General features: G+C 34.6%; 1 protein-coding gene and 1 long non-coding RNA gene across 2 annotated transcripts; one reads left to right on the top strand and one right to left on the bottom strand.

Annotated features, from left to right (window-relative positions):
* Nucleotides 1–2081: 2081 nt before the first annotated feature.
* On the bottom strand, nucleotides 2082–2855 carry LOC112754918 (uncharacterized). The gene is made up of 3 exons (XR_003178846.3): nucleotides 2631–2855; nucleotides 2428–2526; nucleotides 2082–2323 (listed from the first exon to the last, which is right to left on the bottom strand). It is a non-coding gene; the product is annotated as an uncharacterized lncRNA (long non-coding RNA).
* A 1797-nt stretch (nucleotides 2856–4652) lies between these two features.
* LOC112757502 (uncharacterized) lies at nucleotides 4653–5976 on the top strand. Its single transcript, XM_025806075.1, has 2 exons — nucleotides 4653–5381; nucleotides 5470–5976. The coding sequence occupies exons 1-2, from the start codon at nucleotides 4653–4655 to the stop codon at nucleotides 5974–5976; spliced, it is 1236 nt and encodes a 411-aa protein (XP_025661860.1).
* The last annotated feature ends 17998 nt before the right edge of the window (nucleotides 5977–23974 follow it).

Consider the following 23974-nt stretch of genomic DNA (forward strand, 5'->3'; position numbering starts at 1 on the left):
TCGGGTATCATAGCTCAAATGGGAAGACAGTAATACAATGTTTTTTCATTCCAAAGTCCAAAATAGGAATAGGAAGAACATGATTACTAGATTGGAGACAGAGGATGGCGATAGTAGATCAGACACGAACGGGATTGCTGAGGTTGCGCAGTCATACTTTGAAAATTTGTTCACATCCTCTAATCCTATAGATCCAAGAGAGGCGCTGGTAGAAGTTCCTACAAAGATCACCGACGATGTTAATCGAAGAATTACTCGACCTGTTACTAAAAAAGAGGTTCAAGAGGCGGTATTCTCTATTAACCCTTTTTCAGCTCTAGGCGAGCATGGGTTCACTGCAAAATTCTATCAATTCTTTTGGGAGATAATCAAGGAGGATGTTACAAGAGCAGTGATAAGCCTTTTTTCAGGGGGCCATATGCTGAAAGCTTTCAATCGTACCACATTTGTTTGATCCCGAAGGTGACTAATACTACATCTATGAAACAGGTCAGACTTATTAGTCTAAGTATTGTTTTCTATAAAGTTAATTCTAAAGTATTAGTACATTGTCTGCAGTAGGTGATGGATAAAGTAATCAGTGCTAACCAAAGCACCTTCATTAAAAGGGAGGGTTATCAGTGATAATGTGTTGATTGCTTGCGAATTTATGTATTTCTTAAAAAACAAGAGGTTTGATGAAAAATAATTGGCTCTCAAGCTTGACATGAGTAAAGCTTATGACAGGGTGGAATGGAGTTTTGTTTGGGCTATTATGGAAAAAATGGGATTTTGCAAGAAATAGATGGATTGGACTAAGGACTGTGTGACGACGATCTCTTATTCTGTTACTGTGGAATGACAACCTCATGGCTACTTTAGATCATGTAGAGAATTGTGACAAGGTGATCCTCTATCACCCTATCTTTTTCTTTTTTGTGCAAAAGGGTTATCCCATTTACCCCACAGAGGAGAACAGAAGCACGAGATTGTGGGTGTGAGACTTAACCACAGATGTCCAGCTCTTATTCATCTATTCTTTGCAGACGACTCCATCTTATTCAGTAGGGCTACGGAGAGAGATTGTCAAAATCTAATGGCTATTCTAATCACCTATTCAATTCTGAGCGGATAGACTATTAATTTGGACAAATGCTCAGTTTTTTTTAGTCACAGTATGCCGATAGAGAATAGAGAACAAATGGCAGCCATTCTACAAGTTCCACATGTTGGGAATTAAAATTGGTATCTCGGCTTACCCTCAGCAGTTCAAAGATCAAAGACAGCTACCTTTAACTACATTAAAGATACGGTATCCAGCAAAACATTAGAAGAGATCATTCCTATTGGCTAGTGTAAGAGAGGTCCTTGTTAAGGCGGTTGCTACTGCAATTCCTATTTACACATTAAGTTGTTTTAAGCTCCCAGAGACCTTATTGGAGGAATTACATAAGATGATTATGCAATTTTGGTGGGAATAGCGGGAATCAGAGCAAAAAATGCATTGGATTAAATGGAGTACTATGTGTAGACCAAAGTGCCAAGGTGGATTGAATTTCAAAAACCTTAAGGGTGTGTGTGGTTGGAGGAATTAAATAATTCCTAGGAATTTTAAGATGGGAATATCATATTCTCATGTTTGGTTCAAAGTTTGAAAAGCTATTCCTAAGCAAGTTTGATTCCAGGGAATCAAAATACCATCATTTCAATTCCCACCTTCCCCTTGGGTATCTTTGATTCCCATGGGAATGGAATCTTTGTAACAAAGTAATACTTGAACCACATACCCTAAATTTTTTAATTTGGCAATGCTGGCAAAACAAGGGTGGAGATTGATTACAAGAAATAGGACTATCACGTTTATAAAAGCAAATATTTAAGGTATTCCAATTGTCTTAAGGCTGATATGGGATCCAACCCCTCTTGGGGATGGAGGAGCTTATTGGAAGGTCTAAAAGTCTTAGAAAAGGGGATTAAATGGAAGATAGGAAGAGGTAGATCAGTAAGGATATGAGAAGACCCATGGATACAGAACATGCCCAATCTAGCCTCTATAACCCAATGTAACCCGGAGTGTCAACTGAATTGGGTAGAGCAACTACTTACTAGCAATCAACGGTGGAACCAACAATTAATTCATGAACAGTTCAGTACAGACATTGCACAAGCTATTTTGAGTACTAAAATTGAAGGACAAGAAGACTTGATTACTTGGCCAGGGGTGAAACAAGGGAGTTATACGGTTGCTTCGGGTTACACATTAGCACACCAATTCTTTCATCCCCCTCTGAATTTGCTTCCAATCCACTATGCTGAGAAATGCATATGGAGCTCGATCTAGAACCTGCAATGCCAACCAAAAGTCACACTCTTTTTGTGGAAAATCATGCATAATGGCATTCCAGTTTGTTCAAGACTCCATGAGAGGATACAGAGCGCAAATCCAACCTGTAGAAGATGTGAAGCCGAAACCGAAAACAGCGGGTCACTACTTGCTTTAATGTGAACAATCAGCTGAGGTCTGGCACAGCTCTGGAATTTGTATTCCTAATATGCAACAAATTTTAGAGATTTGGCAGTGGTGGATCCAATTGATGGAAAAGACGAAGAATCAAAGAAATGGAAGACAGATTGCAGTTACGGTGTCTTACCTACTATGGGAGCTTTCGAAGGCGAGGAACAAATTTATATTTAAAGACGAGGCAGTCTCACCGACGCAGATTCTCGATAACGCCATAGCAAGTGCATCCAAGTTCAGAGCTGTTCGTGAACCCTGAAGAAGTTAGAAGAAGATGAATGTCACTTTACCTTTCTCATGTTATTTCTTTATTACAAGTTTTCCTTTATTGTAATGGGATTCTCAACTTTACCTCGGTGAGATCCATCGTGGACCCAACTTTCCTTATTCATTGAATAAAATCCTACCTAACTTAGATAAAAGAAAGCGTCATTAAATATGGTGTAGCTTCTAACCATCATTTTTAATGCCTTTTATTGAATTATTATTATTATTCAATTTTTTTGTTATAGCATTTAAAATAAATTAAATACCATAACATCATATGAATTTCAATACTGATTTCTAGCATGGAAGTCATGCAGCTAAATACAAGATCAACATAGCCATTTTACGTGAATAAATAATGATTCATTTATTTGGAACTTTCATGTTTAGCGGTGATATCATAAATCACTAAGCAAATTCAAATATCATTACTTGATTTATGGGGCTCATTTTTTTGCAAATGGAAAAGCTCATAGTGTAATACCATGAAATGGAGGCATAGCAAAATATTGCACTACTATAGATCAGAGACAAAACGTAACTTACGTTTTGTATGTTTATTTCTTTTGAATTTTAAAATATACCAAACGTAGCTTACGTTTTGAATTTTATTGTACTGCTTTGGTTTAATACTAAACGCAAGCTGCGTTTTACTAAGTTAGAAAAAGAAAAAAGTTTTTAAAGCCCACAAAACGTAGGTTACATTTTATTAGTGTCAGAAATTTTTTTTCGGAAGCCCCAAAACGCAGGTTGCGTTTTGTACACAAAATAATATTTAAATCCACAAGTTTGCCTATAAATATGAAGTCCGGTGATGTTCATCTTCATCTTCACTTCTCCTCTTGTTATTTCTTACATAAAGTCCTTAGTGGGGTATTTTTTTGGCAGATAACTGTGTCAAAAAAATAGAGTTAGTTAAGGCTGAAGTTATGGAAGGTGTTGTAAACTTGCGAGTATATTATAACGGTGAGTTTATAACAAACACACATGAAGGAGTGATTTTTGTTTGTGATTGTCCGTTGTCATTTGCCATTCCATGTAATATGGGTTTTGTCGAGTTGCAAAATGGTCTTTGTAATAACATTCAAAGCCACATTTTGAAAAGGGTGAGCAATCTTTTATACAGAAGTCATGTGCAAGTATTTGGTGGGTTAATACAGTTTCAAATAATGCCCATCACTGACGATGCCAGTATGCAGCAGATGTTGTATATTTATCAATAAACCCGATCTCACGTGCCGATGATAGAGCTGTACGTTGAGTTTGAACAGCAGTCGGGGATGAGTATGGTCGGCGACGAGATCAATGTTGATGAGCTCGGGGATATAGATTGTGAAGAAGATAATAATGACAGTGAAGACGAATTCGAAGCTAACTATGAAGTCGATGACGAAAACGATGACGGAGACTTGGCAGGTAATTCGGCGGTGCAAGATGAAGCAAATGCGATTGTAAGCCAGCACCCGTTTGGTGTTCCGTCCTTTATGCGGACTCTAGATCTCGAATCCATGCATGCTCCGGAATTTCCTGAGTATGCGAATACAGGTATGTCATAATTATTAACTGAAGTTTTCTATAGTGCTTATTTTATTTGCCTTGTCTGACTGATGGCGGTGCGCATGTCGTAGGTGAAGGCAACGTTGCGGCGGAAAATGGCGAGTTTAGTGTCGGAATGGAATTTGGTTCGAGAGAGTCGGTGATATCTGCAATCAAAAGCTACACCATCTCTAGAGGAGTTGATTACACTGTGTATGAGTCTGAGCCGCAGACATTCTATGCGAAATGCAAGAGATATGGTGCAGGGTGCGACTGGCTTATCTGAGCTAGCTTGATTCGAAAAAAAGCTTGTTGGGAGATCAGGAGATACAATGGCAAGCACACGTGCACCATGGGCATGATTTCACAAGATCATGCCAAGTTGGACTCAGACACAATTGCAGATGCCATTAGGCCGTTGGTCAAAGCAGACCCCTCGATAAAGGTGAAGTCTGTTATTGCAGAAGTTCAAGGCAAGTTCAACTATACTGTGAGTTACCGCAAGGCTTGGTTGGCAAAGCAGAAAGCTGTCACAAAAATTTTCGGTGATTGGGAAGTTTTTTACCAGACTTTGCCAGTATGGTTGAAAGCAATGACAGTGAAGATGCCAAGGTCTCGTGTTCAAATTAAAACGCTCCCCGTTTACCGTGAGAGTGAGGAGGTTCAAGGTGTAAGAGTTCTGCACCGCATTTTTTGGAGCTTCTATCCATGTATTGTAGCATTCAAACACTGCAAGCCACTGGTGCAGGTTGATGGCACGCACCTGTACGGAAAATATAAAGGAGCACTTCTAGTAGCGGTTGCACAAGATGAGAATCAAAACATTGTGCCTATTGCATTTGCGATTGTCGAGGGCAAGACAGCAGACGCGTGGGAGTTTTTCCTAACCAATTTGTGGAGATATGTTGTTACCATTGATGGTGTGGGTATTATTTCTGACCGTCATACCTCCATCGATGCTGCAATAGCTCGCAGTAACGGTGCATGGTCACCACCAAGGGTGTGGCACATGTATTGCATCAGGCACATCAGGTCCAACTTCTTAAGGAGGTTCAAGGCTCCATATTTGCATAAACTCGTGGTGAATACAGGTATTTCAAATTGCTGTTATGGTTCTATTCATAGTAAATTTGTGGCATCTGCTTATGATTAAATGGTTTGTTCAACAGGCTATTCTAGGACGGAGTAGGAGTACAACAAAAACTACCAAAGGCTTAAAGAGCGGGGTGAGGCATATACTCAATGGTGTGGGTGTTGAGAGATGGGTGTTGGCATTCGATAGTGGTTATCATTGGGGACATATGACGACAAACTTGGTAGAGTGCATAAATTATGTCCTGAAGGGTGCACGCAACCTTCTTGTAACTGCCCTTGTCCGGTCAACTTTTTACCGGCTGAATGAGTTGTTCACTCGGAAGAGTACCGAGGCTCATGAGCGTCGCCGCAACGGATTCACGTATTCAGAATTTGCAACAAAGAGAGTTGAGAAAAACTTCCGACGTGCAGGAAACATTGTGGTCAACCGGTTCGATAGATGCAACGAGATGTTTGAGGTTCGCAAAATGCAAGATGGTACCATTTACACTGCTAACCTTGCGCAACGACACTGCGACTGTGGCCATTTCCAGGTCGAGCGACTTCCATGTCGCCACGTGCTTGCATGTTGCGCCAACTAAACAATATGTATTATTATTATTATTATTATCTTAAAAAATAATCATAAATTATTAATAAATAATAAACAATTATTAAACATTATTTACTTTCCATTAAAAAACAATTACAATTTATTACTATTATTACACAGTATTATTTATTTATTATTAAAAATATTAATATTTTATTATAAAAATTAATAACTTATTATTAGAAAATATTAATAATATATTTACATAAGCGTATCATAATAATTAATAATAAATTATTTAAAAATAATAACAAATTTTTAATTTATTTTTTTAATTTATTAGACCGTAGTCGTATGATAAAAAATATAAATAAATAATTAAAAATAATAACAAATTTATTAAAGATAATAAAAAATTTATTACACAGTATTTTTTATTACTAAAAAATAATTATATTAATAATAATAATAATAACAATAACACATTAATAATAATAGCAACAACAGTTACTACAGTAATCACAATAATAATAATAACAATAATAATAATATTAAAATTAACAATAACACTATCAAAATAAAAAAAAATATTTATCCATTGAGGATGATCAAGATATTCAATAATGTGTTCCTCCGGTTTGGTAAAATTACGAATCATTATTTAATCCTTTACCGTAAACTTCTTCTTCTTCTCCCCCACTTCTCCCACACTTCTTCACTTTCACTTCTTCACTTTTACTTCTTCAACTTTTTTCTTTTACTCTCGTTTCACTCCCGTTACTTCTATCTGCGTTTGGTTTTCTTCTTTATAAACAAATTTACCATCCTCCATGACGCGTGTCACACATGCAGCTAAGGTGGCTGCCAAACGTAACCTCCGATTTGCTTTGGTAGGCTGACAAACACAACCTGCGTTTTGCCTTCTCCAAAATTGGTCAAAAGTGAAGCTATTTTCATGCAGGAGACGCAGAGCCACGTTTCGTTCTTTGATTGCCTGGGCCTGCCAAACGCAGGCTGCGTTTTGCAGCGTGCTTCTCTTCCTTGTTTTCGTCCCTGCCAAAACGTTACTTGCGTTTTGTGCTCTCTGACAAATGCCAGCTCCACATTCATGCATAACACATTATGCATCCATTTTTTACCAATTCACCATTTTCTAATTCATTTACAAATTAATTTATGGATTTATGGATAATTGGCCCATCCATTTTATTTTTTCATTTTACAGTAATTTATGTATATTTATTTTTAATATATTTTATTTATATTACAACATCTTTATTATTCTCCTAATATTTAATAGTTAATTGTTTTGAGCGAATAATTTTTACCATTTAATTATTTTTTGAATAAATACCGACATAATAACCCAACTAAATTTGGGAGTTCATCATATTATCATTATTTATATTATCTTTTAATTGATTTATAATTCATTTTATTTTCTAAAGCTTAGCTTGGATTATATGATTGACAAATAAAATTTGAAAGATACATTACTTAATATGAATTATACCTGAGTTTAATTGCTCATGTAACTCGGTCTTAATTATTATTCATTTTTCTTGTAATCAACACTTTTATTACTTATGTAATGATCATCATTTCTATCTTAAACCATCTCGAGTAGGAAACTCATCCCAATCCCTATTTATAAATCCACCTATTATAAAAAGAAACTCCACATCAGTTTTTGCGTCATAAACAGTAAATAGGAACTCAAAGTATCTCTCTCTCATCTATTAGGAGGAACTAACTTTAGTCCCTATTGTGGTTCCACTTAATTAATTAATTAAAATAATTAAATGTAGCTACTATTTTTTTCAATAATATTATTTAAATTTATAAATTCAAAAATAATTCACTATTAAAAGATATTAATATTAAAAAATTTTATATATAACAATAATATACAATATATAATTTGAAATTACACTAATTTGTAAAATTACTTAATACAAAGAAAAACATAGTTAAGCTTTATAGTTGACGATAAACATTATGAAATTGTCATATGTGTTCAATCAAGTCCTCTTTCAACTATGTTTATAAGCAACCCAACCAAAAATTATTTTACAAAAATTATTTTGTAAGGCGTAAAAATCAAATTTATTTTTTTATGTAAACAAATTTTATTAATTATACTTTAATATAATAATATAAATAATATTCAATATTAATTATGATATAAATAATTAATATAAATTATTAATTAAATAAAAATATAATTATTTAATATAATTAATTATTATAATTATTAATAAATTAATTATGATTTAATTATTTAATTAATTATTATTTAAATAATTAATATAAATTATTAATTAAATAGAGATAATTATTTAATATAATTAATTAAAATTTCATATAATTATTTATTTTTATAACTTGCCATGTGATAAGTTATTATTGGACATTATAAATTTTCATTCAAAGAGACTCTCTCCTCTCAAAAACTGTGCAAGGACTCTTCTTTTCTTCTCACGATTAATTCTTCCTTATGTCAGAAAAAAGTATAATGGAAATTGGACCATTGAATTTGTTCTTGATGACTAAATGGTCATAACATAAATATCATTCATTAATTCTATGCTTATAAACGACACCTTCTATATCTAATTTCAACAAGTACTCATACGATAAGTTTTATAAGTTCTATTTTATGTCTAACATTCTATATACATAAAATTTTTATATCTCTTAAACACTTATTAACTTAAACGTTAGAGTGTTTTTTACATGTATCGATCCATCGTATTCTTTGGCATTTGAGTTATATTCAATCAATAAAAAAATAACGTATTATAACAACACAAAGAATAAATTATATCTTAAAAGTTCATTCACACAAGAATAATAACACTATTTTTTAAATTAATATAATGATCTCACTTGCTAACACTTAACTTGGCCATAACAAAATAATTAAAATAGTTCATTCACATATAATAGATTGTGTAATATAAAAGTAGGTAACTATCTAAGGAACTATTATTTTGGTATACACAATATATACTTTAGAACTTAGGAGAATCAATGTCTGATGGGCCTTGGTATAAGATAGAAAAATCCATGAATGGTGGGATGATCTCCACAATTGAGGCTAGATGACGGTGATACATATACAGTATTCTGATGCTTAAGTCAATAAAAAAATAAGCAAGTGTTAAATTGTTGAAATGAACTTATATCAGAGGATATTTATAGGGGAGTTGGTGACTCAACCTACTTGGAGATGAGTCACTAAACTCTCTTACTCTACTTTATCTTAGTCAATGTAAGGCTTGGGAACTGAGTCCAAGCGAAAACGACCAAGGTTGTGCAAGATAAATTTCTTTTAGAGCGATTGATTCCTTCGTTGAGGCGTACATGTATGGAGACTTACTTACAAACATGAGCTCGAGTCAGTAATGAGTAGGCCATCTCAACCTAACTTGACTAACATTTGCTTCGGGGATGTGTTTGATGTAGGATGGCAAAGCGGGCCAACTCGCCTAGGCCCATACTATAAACGGGGCGGGCCAGCCCGCCCTGCCAACTAAAGTGGGTTTAAAATGCTAGCCCACCCCACTTTATGGCAGATTGGCAGGCTGGTGGGCTAGCCTGCTTGATTTTTTTTTTTTTGAAAAATAAAATTCATTAAAATTAATCAAAAAATAATAATTAAAAATTTAAATACAAATAAAAAATAGTCAAATTATAATATAATTTTTTAGTATCTTTTTTTTTTATTTTTAACTTCAATAAAATTGTTTAAAATAATATTTATCAATAGAACTATTTTTATTTTAAAATATGTCACATAATTTAAGCATATATATACGAAATTGTAAAATAAAATAAATAAAGCTAATAACTAAAAAAAATAAAAATAAAAAATAAAAAAGTATTTGAAAATTATATAATTATTAATTTTGTAGTAGTAATCACTCTTTTATTTAATAAAAAAATAAAAATAGTTGGCCTGGTGGGTTGGGCCCGCCCGTCCCGATCCGCCAAAACCCGCAAATTTGGTGGTGCGGGTTTAGCGGATTCTAAAATCTAGCCCGACCCACCTTTTTAGCCGATTCAGCGGGTCGGTCCGGCGTGTTTGACCCGTTTTGCCACCCCTAGTCAGATGATAGGCCATTCTAGATGAGGAGAAATTGAGTTTTCGTTGCCAGAACTCTTGTTGGGTAGCACAACATGGGTCATAAGTATAACCTTAAGGTCAGATTTATGCAACTCAAGCTTATTTATTAGGTTAGATACCTATATCGAATAGAACTCTCACTTGTACCAAGCTATTGGTTGGTAGTCATGTAAAGTAATATAGTAAAAAAATTCATTGATTTATTTTCATAGATCATGGCATGAATACTTTACGCACTGTTTGGATCAATGGAAATCAAAAGGAAAGAAAATGCAAGGAAGAAAAATAGATAGAAAATTTCATTTTTCATTGATTGGATGAAAATGAAAATTGGAAAGAAAGGAAAAGCAGTGGTGTGGGACCCACCCCTAAATTTTCCTTCCAAACTTGTGATGAAAACGGATGACAATTCTAAAATGAAAGTCAAATTACCAATTTATCCATGGTGTTAACATTAAAAGAAAAAAAAAATGAAGGGTATTAATGTAATTTTACTTGGTTATGATTTTCCTCCTACTTTTTTTTTCATCTATTTTCTCTTCATCCAAACAATATAAAAAAAATCAACTTTTCCTCTCATTTTCTTTCCTTCCATTTTCTTTTCTCCCATTTTCTATCTTCCATAAGTCATCGTTCCTATTCCCAATATTGCTATGAGAAGGCAGTTGTTAAATAGATCAAATTCCAAAAAAGCTAAAATTTCGATATTGAAAACTCGACATTGCCTTTGAATCATGAGGCAGCTTTTCCATTCCATGTGTTATAGCTTAATGAATTTTTGGGTTCGTGCCCATCATTCAATGTGAGAAAGATAGAAATGCTTGTGTTCACAATGGTAAGATGACAAGTTTTTCCTTTAATTGTCTATTTGCTTTTCCTTTCTTTTTTTACTTTTGTTTCTTCCTTTCATTCTTCTTTCTTTTCATTTTGAACTTTCACTCTCTCTGATCTTCCTTTCTTTGCCAATGTTGCTATTTATAATGTATGTACACTAACACAAACATGGGATAAAATAGTAGATTTTTGCCCTACCCGACTGATGAGCGAAAATTAAAGCTTACGAATATTGGCAAGTGCACAATCGTTCAAGTTATACCACGATAAGTGGATATTGTTTACACGAGAATTAAAGAATTGAGCAAGCAATTATCAAATTAAACGCCTAATTAGATCAATAAAACCTGGATTGAAGAGGGTAAGATTGAGAGCTTTAGAACTTGAATGCTTGAATGCTTATGGACAGAAAGCTTGAATATTGATTTGAGAGAAGACAATGATGGTGAGAGTCAAGGGCTTCGGAGATATATATGCTTTTAGAGAAATCAAAACTTGTTTACTTATCTTGAAGTTTGCAAAAGATCTTTCACGACAAATCTTTAGTAACTGATTTTCAATTCCTTGGTTCATCAGTTTCTCAAGCATTAATTAGTCGTCAATTAATTAATCAAGAGATTAAGTACAAAACCTGATTTATTTTTCTAATAAGATTTAAAATTAGTCCTGAGGTCGAATTATATGTCACATTTTTAAGCTAGTCCTATCCGATTAAATCTTTATAAGAAAAACACAATTTTCAAAAGTTGTTCTAATCTGAATTATATGTCACTTATTCAAAATTAGAGTGATTGAAAATCATGTATGTGTCTCACACTAATTGAACCACTATTCCTAGCTGAATTTAAAGAGTCATGTAAAAGAGTTTTCAAGTTTTAATTCAAATATCAAAATTTTCAATTATAATAAAAAGAATTCAAAAGGGATTAGCATACCTTACGATACTACTAATTCGAATGAAGAACGTATAACTCAATCATAGATTAATATCCCATAGAAAATAAAATAAATATAGATTAATATCCCATAGAAAATATAAACAGAGCTCCTAACCCTTGACAGAGGATTAGTTACCCATGGAAAAGTGAAAGAAAAATTAAGAAGAAGATATGCTGAGGAGCCAGATGATCTTCTCTGTGAACTAAGTTCACTTATTTATATCCTAAATTCTAGAATTCAAATTCAAACTATCCTAATCTTATCTCTCAGAGAGAAAGATATGATAACTACTTACTAACTTCTATTTCAAATTCAAAATAATAATTCAAATTAAATCCTAACAACCAAATCTCTTACGTTTCTAGAAAGAATTAATAATTAATCTCTAAAGTTTTCAATATTTTGGATGTAATTAAGGCTTCTAATAATGTAGATAATTAAACTTGGACCTTAATTATCACTTTTTAAGATTTGTAATTATGTTTAATTCGGACTTGTATTAGAGAAAATTGGGCAAAAAGCTCAAAAATACACTTCTAGGGGAGGCAGGTCTGCCGGGCGTAGAGCCTAGGCCGCCAGGCATGAGGGAAGGCTACGAGGAGTCCGCCAGGTGCGAAGGAAGGCCGTCGAGTGTGAGGGAAGGCCGCCGGGCCTGGGAGCTTGCCACTGGCCATGTCCTTGCATGCATGCTTCCTCCATTCATTAGAGCACGGTTCTTTTCCTTAGGCTACGCTTTTCTGCACTTGTGTTTTCTTTGTGAAAAAGCTTTAGGTCATGCTTGTTTTTGAGCCAAAATTCCTAAAAATATAAAAACACCATCCCTACTCAAAACATTTGATTATTTATTAAATTCTATTAGAAAACATTAAGAAATTTGATAAAAATCTAAAAAATGAAATAGAAAAGAACTTAAAAATAGCTTAAGATGATGTGTCATCACAATACCAAACATAAAATTTTGCTTTTCTCAAGCAAAAAAGTTTAGCTTAATAAAAAAGATTTGAAAAAAAATTTAAACTTGAAAACAAAAGTGGGATTTATGATAATTCTTGTGGTTACATTTGGCTTCTCTTATCCTTCATGAATCTTACGCACTTAAGATTTAGGAATTTTTAAAATTGAAATTGAAATTATATTATGAGAATTTCTTTGAACTTGTATGACTTGAAGGTAGTTTACTTCTTACTTAGGTTAGGAAAAAGATCTTTGTAGGCTTTTGACTCTTAGTGTTTTGTCACAAGGCAGCTCTTAACGGACTTTCAATCGATAATCCCGAGCCAGTTGACCCAAGTTACCGGGTGATAAAGCATCCATCGAATCTAATTATCTAAGCCTTTCTTTGTGACAATCACACCACAAGCACATAATTAGGGTTTTGATCCAAACATCGATGTCCAGAGCCTCTTTGGACTTCTTAATGTTTTGTCTTAAGGCAACTCTTTAAGTAGACTTTCAATCAATAATCTCGATCTAGTTGGCCCAAGTTATCGGGTGATAAAGAGCAAAATCCAAGTTATTAATGTCCAGACCACCTTGATCTTAGCTTTCCAGGAAATAACTTTAATCTTGCATTAAAGAGCAAAACTTTTTGGCCTAGTTCAAAATCTTTTGGGAGGATCTTCTTGTCATGCCACTTCTTTGTTCTTTCTTTGTATAACTGGGCATTGTCATAAGCTTGAATTCTAAACTCCTCAAACTTTTTGAGTTGCAATAGCATCTTTTCCTCTACTGCCTTGACATCAAAATTCAAGAATTTGATTGTCCAGAATACCTTATGATCTAGCTAAACAAGTATAAATTCTGATTAATTAGTAAATAATCAACTAATAAATTAATTATGAGCCAAAGAGATTAAAAAATTAAAATTTATAATTTGGACAAATGAAAATATTTAGAATACGAATTAAAACGCTAATCTTAAAGATTTTTTTTTCAAAATCGGGTCAATGGGCTAAAACAAGTGAACTGAGCCCATGTTAGGCCTAAGTCCAACTCATATAACCCTTACCCTTATTGTTACTATTCACTCACTCACTAAAAGCTTCATAATTTTTGATCCGTAGCTCCGATTGACGAGCCATCTGTGGCCACATGTTCATCTTAGAATTCTCTTTGATTCTATCTAAACAAAGTGGTAAGAAACTAGAAAATTTTCACCTAGTTCTTCTGTTCCTTTAATTTTGCATTTTTGGTTCAATATGTGTTGAAAATATTTTGATTTTGGTTATTTAGGGGTACTCTAGCATAGATTCTAAGTGGGTTCCATCCCAAACTCGAGTGAATTAAGGTAAGAAATCTCAAACCCCAATTTTGACAATATATGTGAAAGTTTAGGTTGAATTATGTGATTAGATGGCATAGAGCTTGATTGCATTGGATTTGGAGTGGAATGGAACTAGTCTGGTGCAATTTGATACGGAATTGGATCCAAGGATAGCCTTCGTGTGGCCCGGAAAAATCAAAGTGTTGGAGGAACCGTCGTCTAAAAGGTACGAGTTTTAGTTTTGAGTAAGCATATTGTAAGATTATGTGAATGTCTAGGTTAATTGTTCTTAAAATAGGATTGAATAAAATTTAGTTGATGTTGTGTTGATTAGTTGTGCTTTTTGGTGAATTGAGTTGATTATGTAAAATTGGTATTTGATGAATGATATTGGATATGTATAATTGATTTGATGTGGTGTGATTATTTATAATGGCAATTGGTGTGAAAATTGGGCCGGAGGCCGAGATAGGGTGAGATATCCCCTATAAGGTAAGTGACGGTAAGTGTTGGATTATATGATTGAATTGATGATTGGAACAATGAGAATTTGGTCGTGTGATTGAATTGTAATGTGATTATTGAAAGGAAACTTATTAAATTGAAATGAATATGTTGGAGCTTGATTGATTAGGTTTGGAATGGATATATGGTGGTGAATGAGTGTTGAAGTGCATAGACGAAACTTTGGAATGGTTTGAAAAGGAATAGAATTGAGTTTAGGTGAAACTTGGTAATTTGGTAAATTTGGTAAAAATAAGTTTTTGTCCAACTTCAACGCGGCATAACTTAGTGCTTGGAGCTTGGATTTGTGTCAAACTTAGCTTAAATTGAATCTAGTTAAACAATCTTTAAAATAGTTTAAGAATAGAAGAAATCAAAATTTTATAAAGGAAGTTATGAACAAATAAAAAATGGTCTTAAAATCTGAAATCTGAGATTATGCAGAAAATCAGAATTTTTGGTATGCGTGCCTACGCACCGTATAGTGCCTACGCACAGAATAGAGGCAAGGGAAGTGCATGTGCGTATGCACAACAAGAGAATTTTGCAAGTTATGCCTACACACGATAGTGTGCGCACAGACAAGCTGGGATTGCATTCAGGTGCGTACGTACGCATAGTATCATGTGTACGTACAAGCCCTGTTTTCACAGTTAAACTTTGTTTTTAACTGTTTGGCTTTCCTAACAAGCTTGTAAACTTTTGTAACCCCTAATTAAGGTTTGACAACTAATTTTTAGGCTTGAGAATGAGTGTGAACACATGGATTAGATTAAATTGATAATTAGAAGAGATTGTCGATTAAAGTGATGAATATTGATAAAAGCCTGTGAGTAATGAGTTTACTGAATACTAGATTGAGATAAGACATGAATGATGAGATTGCCGATGACTGAGTATAGTTGAATTGGCTGAGATGGCGAGGTTTGGGTGATATCCCATTTGTGTATTATTTGAGTATCTATTTATTGGCGAGGTCTGGGTGTTATCCCACTTGCGTGATGAATTGAATAATGAATTTGATTGATACGAGACTCCCTGGGTAGATGCAAGGGTTATGGTTCACCCTACTTGCTCCAGGTTGAGATGATTTGAGATTCTTGGGTAGACGCAAGGGTTGTGGTTCGCCCTACTTGCTCTGGGCTAAAATTGAAACTAAATATTGAATCTGAGGATTGAGACTCCCTGGGTAGATGCAGTGAATTACCCTACTTGCTCCGGGTTGAGACTTGAGACTTTGTTAACCCTCCGTCGCAAGATGTGGCCAGACACTTATACCTTTCTAGATGATTCCTCCAAGAGATGTGAAGTTTTCTTGGGGATGCGCGCATCGAGGGATTATCCAGAGTTAGCTACCGAACATGTCGGGTTTGACTGTATAACCGACAGAAGAGCTCATTGACCATAAGCCAAACATGTCATAAGCTTGAATTCTAAATTCCTCAAGTTCGTTGAATTGTAATAGTCTCTTTTCCTCTGCTGCGTTGGCATCAAAATTCAAGAATTTGATTGCCCAGAATGTCCTATGTTCTCGGTCAATAGGTAAGTGGCATGCCTTACCATAGACTAGTTGATACGATGACATACTAATTGGTGTCTTGAAGGCTATTCTGTAGGCCCACAGAGCATCATCAATCTTTCTGGACCAATCCTTTCGAGAGGATTGACCATCTTCTCCAATATTCTTTTTAGCTCTCTATTAGATACCTCCACTTGTCTACTAGTTTACGGGTGATATGGAGTTGCTACCTTGTATTTGACTTCATATTTCTAGAGGAGCGCTTCAAGTTATTTATTACAGAAGTGGGTTCCTCCATCACTAATCAGTATTCTTGGAACCTTAAATCTGTTAAAAATGGTCATCTTCAGGAAGCTGGTTACAACTTTAGCATCATTCGTAGGTGATGACATGACTTTCACCCATTTAGATACATAGTTGACAGCTATGAGTATGTAGAGGTTTGAATTTAAAGAGGGGAATGGCCCCATAAAATCAATTTCTCATACATCAAATAATTCTACTTCAAGTATGAAATTTTGTGGCATCTCGTGTGTTCGGGATAAATTGCCGGATCTCTGGTAGTTATCACAATTCTCAACAAAAGATCGGGCGTCCTTGAAGATGGTAGGCTAGTAGAGACTGCTTTGAAGAACTTTAGCCGCTGCCCTTTCTCCATTAAAGTGACTACTATAATCCAAACTGTGGTAGTGCCAAAGTACCTTATGGATTTTCTCTTCAGGTATGCATCCCTGTATAATGTTGTCAAAACATCTCTTGAAGAGGTAAGGGTCATCCCATATGAAATACCAAGAATCATGGATTAATTTCTTCCGTTGATTCCAATTGACTTCCTTAAGAAGGATTCTCTTGGCCTTGTAGTTATCTATGGTAGCAAACCTTGGCACAACTGTGATGGCTAGGAGTCGTTCATCCAGGAATTCCTCTTTGAGGGGTACTTGTGATGCTTGAGTTTTCTCAAGATACATCCTGGAGAGATGATCTGCCACTGGATTTTCTATTCCTTTTCTATTCCAAATTTCCACATCAAATTCTTGGAGTAGTAAAATCCATCTTATTAGTCTTGGTTTGGCATCCTATTTAGACAAGAGATACCTAAGAGCAGAATGATCAGTGTAGACTATTACTTTTGAGCTAATTAAATAAGATCTAAATTTATCAAAAGTGAATACTATAGCTAATAGTTCTTTTTCAATTGTTGTGTAATTTTTTGTGCATCATTTAAAACACGACTCACATAGTAAATTACGTGTAGCATCTTGTCTTTTCTTTGCCCTAAGACTGTACCTATGGCATAGTCACTAGCAGGACACATCAATTTAAAAGGCATAGACCAGTCAGGGGGCAATTATTGGTGTATACACAAGTTTGGCTTTCGAAGTTTCAAAGGCATGCAGGGCATTCTTTATTGAAATCGAATGGAGCTTCTTTAATTAATAAGCTACTTAGTGTTTTTGTAATTTTTGAAAAATCTTTTATAAATCTTCTATAAAAGCCTGCATATGCTAAGAAACTTCTAATTGCCTTTACAATTATTAGTGAGGGTAATTTTTCAATTACTTTCACTTTAGCCTTTTTGACCTCTATGCCCTTGCTTGAGATCTAATGTCCAAGAATAATTCCTTTAATGACCATGAAATGGTATTTTTTTTTCCAGTTTAAGACTATGTTTGTTTCTTAGCATCTTTTCAAAACTAATGACAAGTGGTGCAAGCATGTATTGAATGTATCACCAAATATGGAAAACTCATCCATAAGTACCACTAAAAATTTCTCTACCATATTAGAAAATATAGAAAGCATGAACCTTTAAAAAGTAGCTGGTGCATTACACAAACCAAAGGGCATTCTTCGATAGGCGAAGACTCCATAGGGGCATGTGAAGGTAGTCTTCTCTTGATCAATGGGGTCAACTGCGATCTAGTTGTATCCTGAATTCCCATGAAAAAAGCAATAGAATGCATGGTTGACAAGCCTCTCCAACATTTGATCAATGAATGGGAGGGGGAAGTGATATTTCCTTATAACTAGATCAATTCATCTTTTTCATTAGGAATCACCGTGATCCTTCCCTTTTTGGGTACTACCTGTACCGGACTTACCCAAGTACTATAGGAGATGGGGTATATAATTCTTGTATCCCACAGCTTCACTACTTCTTTGTGAACCACCTCCTTCCTTGCTGGATTGAGTCTCCTTTGTGCTTGAATCACTGGTTTGGACTCTTCTTCAAGTAGGATCTTATACATGCATATGGTAGGATGTATCCCTTTTAAATCACTAATTGTCCACCCAATGGTGATTTTGTGGTTCCTTAGTACTTGCAATAATCCTTTTTCTTCTTGATTTTAGAAGGTGTTTATGATTATTGGGTATGTCTTTTTATCCCCAAGGAAGGCATATTTGAGGGTGTCGGGTAGAGGTTTCAATTCTACTTTGGGTGGTTCCTTTGTTAAATCAGCGTCTGCTGGCTTTTCCCTTCGCTCCTCTTTAAATTATTGTGGTAATTTGGTTGTGGCTTTTTAGTGGGCATATCTTGGCTTATTTTAGTCAAATCACCTCTTCCTTCTCTTTTGGTTGGCCTAAATTTGTGTTGTTTATATGGATTGCTTCACATTGTTCTAGAGTATTGTGCCTTTCTATCAGTTACTTAGCAACAAGCTCTATTTGTCCTTCCACGTTTCTAATGTAGATCTCTCAGTTTCTGAGGCTTGTCCTTATTTCTTGCATAGAATCTTGAACTTGTTGAATGAATTGAGCCGTGGATTGTGATAATTTTTCCACAGCAGGCTCAAGACGTTTTGACTTTTGAGGGACTTGACATCTATTATTAAAATTGAATTTCTGTTTCTATGGAATGTTTGAGGTATCTTTTTCTTTGATTCCCCAAATTAGAGATTGAGTAATTCTTCCATTCAGGTAAAAGGTAATTCGGTGACCTGGAAGAATATCTCAATGGCTTATGTTGCATTTGTTCAATATGTTTTGTACGGAAAGAAAGTTGTTACATTATACATTCATTATAGCTCACTTAGCCATATATATATACACCATCACCTTTATCTTAGCTCCATTACAACCTTGAAAAGACCTCATGATGTTTGTATTGGTGCATTAAATACTTGTAGATTGGTTAGGTGAAGAACAAAGTTTAGAAAGCATGACTAGAGAAGACTAGAGAGGATTACCCTATACACTTGAGTGATTAGAGTGCACATATACTATCAGTGAGGGTTCAATGCTTGATTCTATGTTCCCTGCTTTCATGAGCTGTCTTCTTACAAGTTTACTTGTCTTTTATTGTATGATTTGAATTAGTGGAATTTGGTTTATGTTTGTCTTGAAGAACCTATTTATTTTTAACCAAGTAGACAGAATCATCTTAGCATATAGTTGCATTCATACATAGGTTACATTGCATTGCATGAGTCTTACTTTTTCCTACTCATTTATTTTATCTCCTTGAGCTAAGCATGAGGATATGCTAATGTTTAAGTGTGGGGAGGTTGATAAACCACTATTTTATGGTTTATCTTGTGCTCATTTGAGTGGTTTTTATTAAGTCCTTACCCACTTATTCATATGATTTACATAATTTTACAATTCCTTCCTAGTGTTATTCTATGGTTGAAAACTTGCTTCCTAGAATCTTTAATTTGTGTATTTTAATTCTCCTTTATACCATTCGATGCCGTGATCCACGTGTTAAGTGTTTCAGGCTTTATAGGGAAGGAATGGCTTAGAGAATGGAGAGGAAGCTTGCAAAAATGGAAGGAACACAAGAAACCAAGGAGGTAACCAGCGAGCATCAACGCGCACGCATGGCTCACGCGAGCGCGCGATATGGAAAAATTTGCAGCGACGCGTGCGCGTGCCTGACGCGTACGCGTGGATTGGAGTTTGCACAAAGACGCGTGAGCGTGGATGACGCGTACACGTGACACGCCAAGACGACCAGCGACGCGTAGCGTGACTGACGCGTACGCGTGACATGCGCGATCTGCAGAAATAATAGAAAATACTGGGGGCGATTTTGGGTCGAGTTTTGACCCAGTTTTTGGCCCAGAAACACAGACTAGAGCCAGAGAATATGCAGAGACTTGACACACATTCTCATTAGCATTGTTTTAGTTTTAGATCTGAATCTAGAGAGAAAATTACTCTTCCTCTAGGTTTTCTTTACATTCATAGTTTTATAGTTTTATGCTTTTACTTTGGATATTGAAGAGTCATCACCTCCGTTGAAGATACTATTCTAGTTTATTTTCTTACTCTTTTATTATTCCATATTCTTAATTCTTGTTTAGAGTTACAATTGGATTATTTTTTAGAATTTATTAATGCAAAGGATTACTTTTACTTTTAATTGAATCAAAGTTATTGTCTATCATGTCTTCCTTTTATTCCTTATTTAATTCTATGCAAGTAATTCTCATGTCAATGGAGTAGATTCCCAACTTGACATGGGGGTTGATTAAAAGGAGATACTTGAGTTGGAATGCTCAAGTGATTAGTTAAATTGGAAGTTGTTGGCTAATTCTGTATTTACTAACGCTAGACCTTCCCAAGGGAGAGGACTAGGATTTGTGAATAAGAGTTAGCTCAATCACTTGACTTTCCTTTATTTAGTAAGGGTTAACTAAGTGAAAATAACAACCACTTTATACTACACTTGAGAAAATTCCAACAAGGACAGAACTTCCAATTAATCATTCCCCCAGTCAAGGCCTTTTATTTTGAATATTATAAATCTCTTTTAACTTTTATTGCTTTAATTTACAATTATTTATTTGCCCATTTTCCAAACTCAAAATTTTCCAGAAAACTCCTAATTAATAAATTAGCACCCTCTTTGTCAACTCGTTGGGAGACGACCTGGGACTCATACTCCTAGTATTTTTATTTTAATTTTGTGACAACCTTTCTAAATTGATGAGGCGGATTTTTGCTGGTTAAGAGCTATACTCGCAACGTATTTCCTATATTGAATTCTTAATTGGTCAAACTTCCGCACCCGTCCGGAATACACAGAAAAGAAAATAAAACAGGTTTTAATTTTAGACAAGAAAAATAAAATAGAAGGGAAGAGAAACTCAAAAAGAAAAAAAAAAGAACGTGGAATAGAATATTAAAGAAACTAATAAATAATGTAAGTACGAAAAAATTTAAATTTTTTTTAGAAAAAGAAAAGAAAAATAAAGAGGATCAAAGAAAAGAAAAGGAACTTAAAAGAAGATTAAAAATGAAATAAAAGTAAAGAAGCACAAGAACGTGAAACAAAAGGAACACAATAAACAAGATCTAAGTTAGGATTTAATCGGACGTTATGTTGTCAACCTCAATTTGTAACACCCTACCACATAGAGCTTTACACTTAAGTCATAAAACAGAGGTGGTGAGGTACTACGACCTCTAAAATAAAATATATATACATAGTAATAGTTGAAAGAAATTCATAATCGAGGAGCCATGAAGGAAAGTTTAAGCAAAAAGTTGCAAAAAGAAAAGTGCATCGCTCGCGTGAAATGAAAACTTGAATAGGAAAAAAAGGTAAAGTTATATATACATAAAGAATGAAAAACCAAAAGATACAGAATATCAAGTTCCAGACTCGACCTGCGAAGCCAAGGCCGGTCGGAGAGTACATATACACATCTATATACAACCCAAAATATCCCAAAATAGAGAAAGTTGACATCTTGCTTCTCCACGTCACCTCTAAGAGGGATAAACATGAAAATATATATACAAAGGATAATCTATATACATAACATATAACGTGCCTCTCGATCTGCATCTAAAACCAACAATATAGGTATGGAATGAGAATCAGGGGTTCTCAGCATGGTAAAGGTGCCAACGTACATAATATTTAAGGTCCCGGGAAAGTCAGAGGCAATCCTAGAACTCCGGTTCTCAGAATATATACTTAAGGAATAAACTAAACCAGATATTATGTAAACTATCTAAGCTTCTCAAATCCCGAATCTAATCCTAACTTAACACCTCACTTTTGTCTCCTCCAATCTTCTGAAACACCGGTGGAACTATCCTCGTCATTCCTCTGACAGACAAGGGATCTCTCAGTTACATAGACATACAATACAGACAAGAAAAATACAGATAGAATGTAGGTACAGCAGGTAGAACATATAGCATATAGGCATAGTTAATCAAATAGGCAAACCCAAATAAGGCACACTCAAACAAAATAGGCAAATGCCTCTAAATTTTATTTTCTTCTTCATCGTATATAGACTCACGGTCTAGGTCTAGGTCTAGATATTTTCTATTTTATGTAAGACAAACATATGTTTATAAGTGTGTTATTATAAGTATGTTTAGTTTAGTATTTGAACTATAAAAAGTATGTTTAAATTTTTTGAAGTTTCAATTTTTTATTTGGCTATCATTTGTTAAAGTTAAAAAGTTTTAGTTTATGCGTTCACTTCTTACGTTAGATTATTAGTTGAGAAAAATTTATTTTTTTTACCAATCCTATCCTTTATTCTCTTCTTTACAAAGAGACACAAAAAATATAATTTATTTTAGAAATTATTAATCTTACTAGAAAAAATAAATTAAATAAAAAATTAACCATAAAATAATAAGAGAGCTATAAGTATTAAACTCTGATTCTGAAATTGAGAACCTTAGATAACTTACCTAATATCTAGTTTAGTTGATTCCTTAAGTTTAATTCTGAGAGTTGGAGTTCTAGGAATGCCTCTGGCTTTCCTGGGACCTTATACATTATGTACGTTGGCACCTTTACGATACTGAGAACTTCTGGTTCTCATTCCATACATATATTGTTGTTTTTAGATGCAGGATGTGAGGCATTGCATTGAGTATTCTGGAGACTCTTGGAAGCGAAGAACTATCTTGGGACTCAGTGTTTGTATTTTGTTTATGTTTATATATGTATATAGATTCTCCACCTTGTATATACTATGTTTTGACCTTCTTAGAGGCTGACTTGGAGAAATAGGTATTTTGTCGTATATTTTGGGTTACTCTTGGCATTATTTATATATGTATATGTATACTCTGGTCAGCCTTAGTTTCGCAGGTCGAGTTTGGAGCTTGTTATCTGTATTTTGGAATTATGATCCATATATATGTTTTTAACCTTCCTTTCGATCTTGCTTATCTTTCATGAGTGATGCACCTTTTTGTTGGTGTTTTCTTTAACTTTTTCTTTCAAGGCTCATAGTTAATTTCTTTCGATTATATTTTATATGTATTTTTACTTTTAGAAGTTGGTGGACGAAATTGTGATCACATTAATGTAGTACTCTTTGTTATTGTATGGAATCATTATTATGGCTCTTTACTATGTGTGGACACAACTCCGTACAACTAACCAGCAAGTGCACTGGGTCGTCCAAGTAATACCTTACGTGAGTAAGGGTCGAATCCCACGGAGATTGTTGGTATGGAGCAAGCTATGGTCACCTTGAAAATCTCAGTCAGGCAGATATAAAGTGATAATGGAGTTTTCAAATATTATATAATAGAATAGGGATAGAGATACTTATGTAATTCATTGGTGAGAATTTCAGATAAGAGAATGGAGATGCTTTTCGTTCCTCTGAACCTCTGCTTTCCTGCTATCTTCATCCAATCAGTCTTACTCCTTTCCATGGCTGGCTTTATGTGATACATCACCACTGTCAATGGCTACTTTCGGTCATCTCTCGGGAAAATGATCCAATGCCCTGTCACGGCACGGCTAATCGTCTGGAGGCATCATCCTTGCCAATGGCTTCATCTTATCCTCTCAGTGAATAATATGCTCACGCACCCTGTCACGGCACGGCTATTCATCTGTCGGTTCTCGATCATGCTGGAATAGG

Source organism: Arachis hypogaea, chromosome 16, assembly GCF_003086295.3.
Source record: "Arachis hypogaea cultivar Tifrunner chromosome 16, arahy.Tifrunner.gnm2.J5K5, whole genome shotgun sequence".
Lineage (NCBI taxonomy): Eukaryota > Viridiplantae > Streptophyta > Magnoliopsida > Fabales > Fabaceae > Arachis > Arachis hypogaea.

Bases quoted from the DNA above. Each gene is read 5' to 3' on its own strand.
- LOC112757502 (XM_025806075.1), top strand. From the start codon at position 4,653: ATGGGCATGATTTCACAAGATCATGCCAAGTTGGACTCAGACACAATT. The intron at 5,382-5,469 runs GTGAATACAGGT...TTTGTTCAACAG, and splicing joins CATATTTGCATAAACTCGTG to GCTATTCTAGGACGGAGTAG.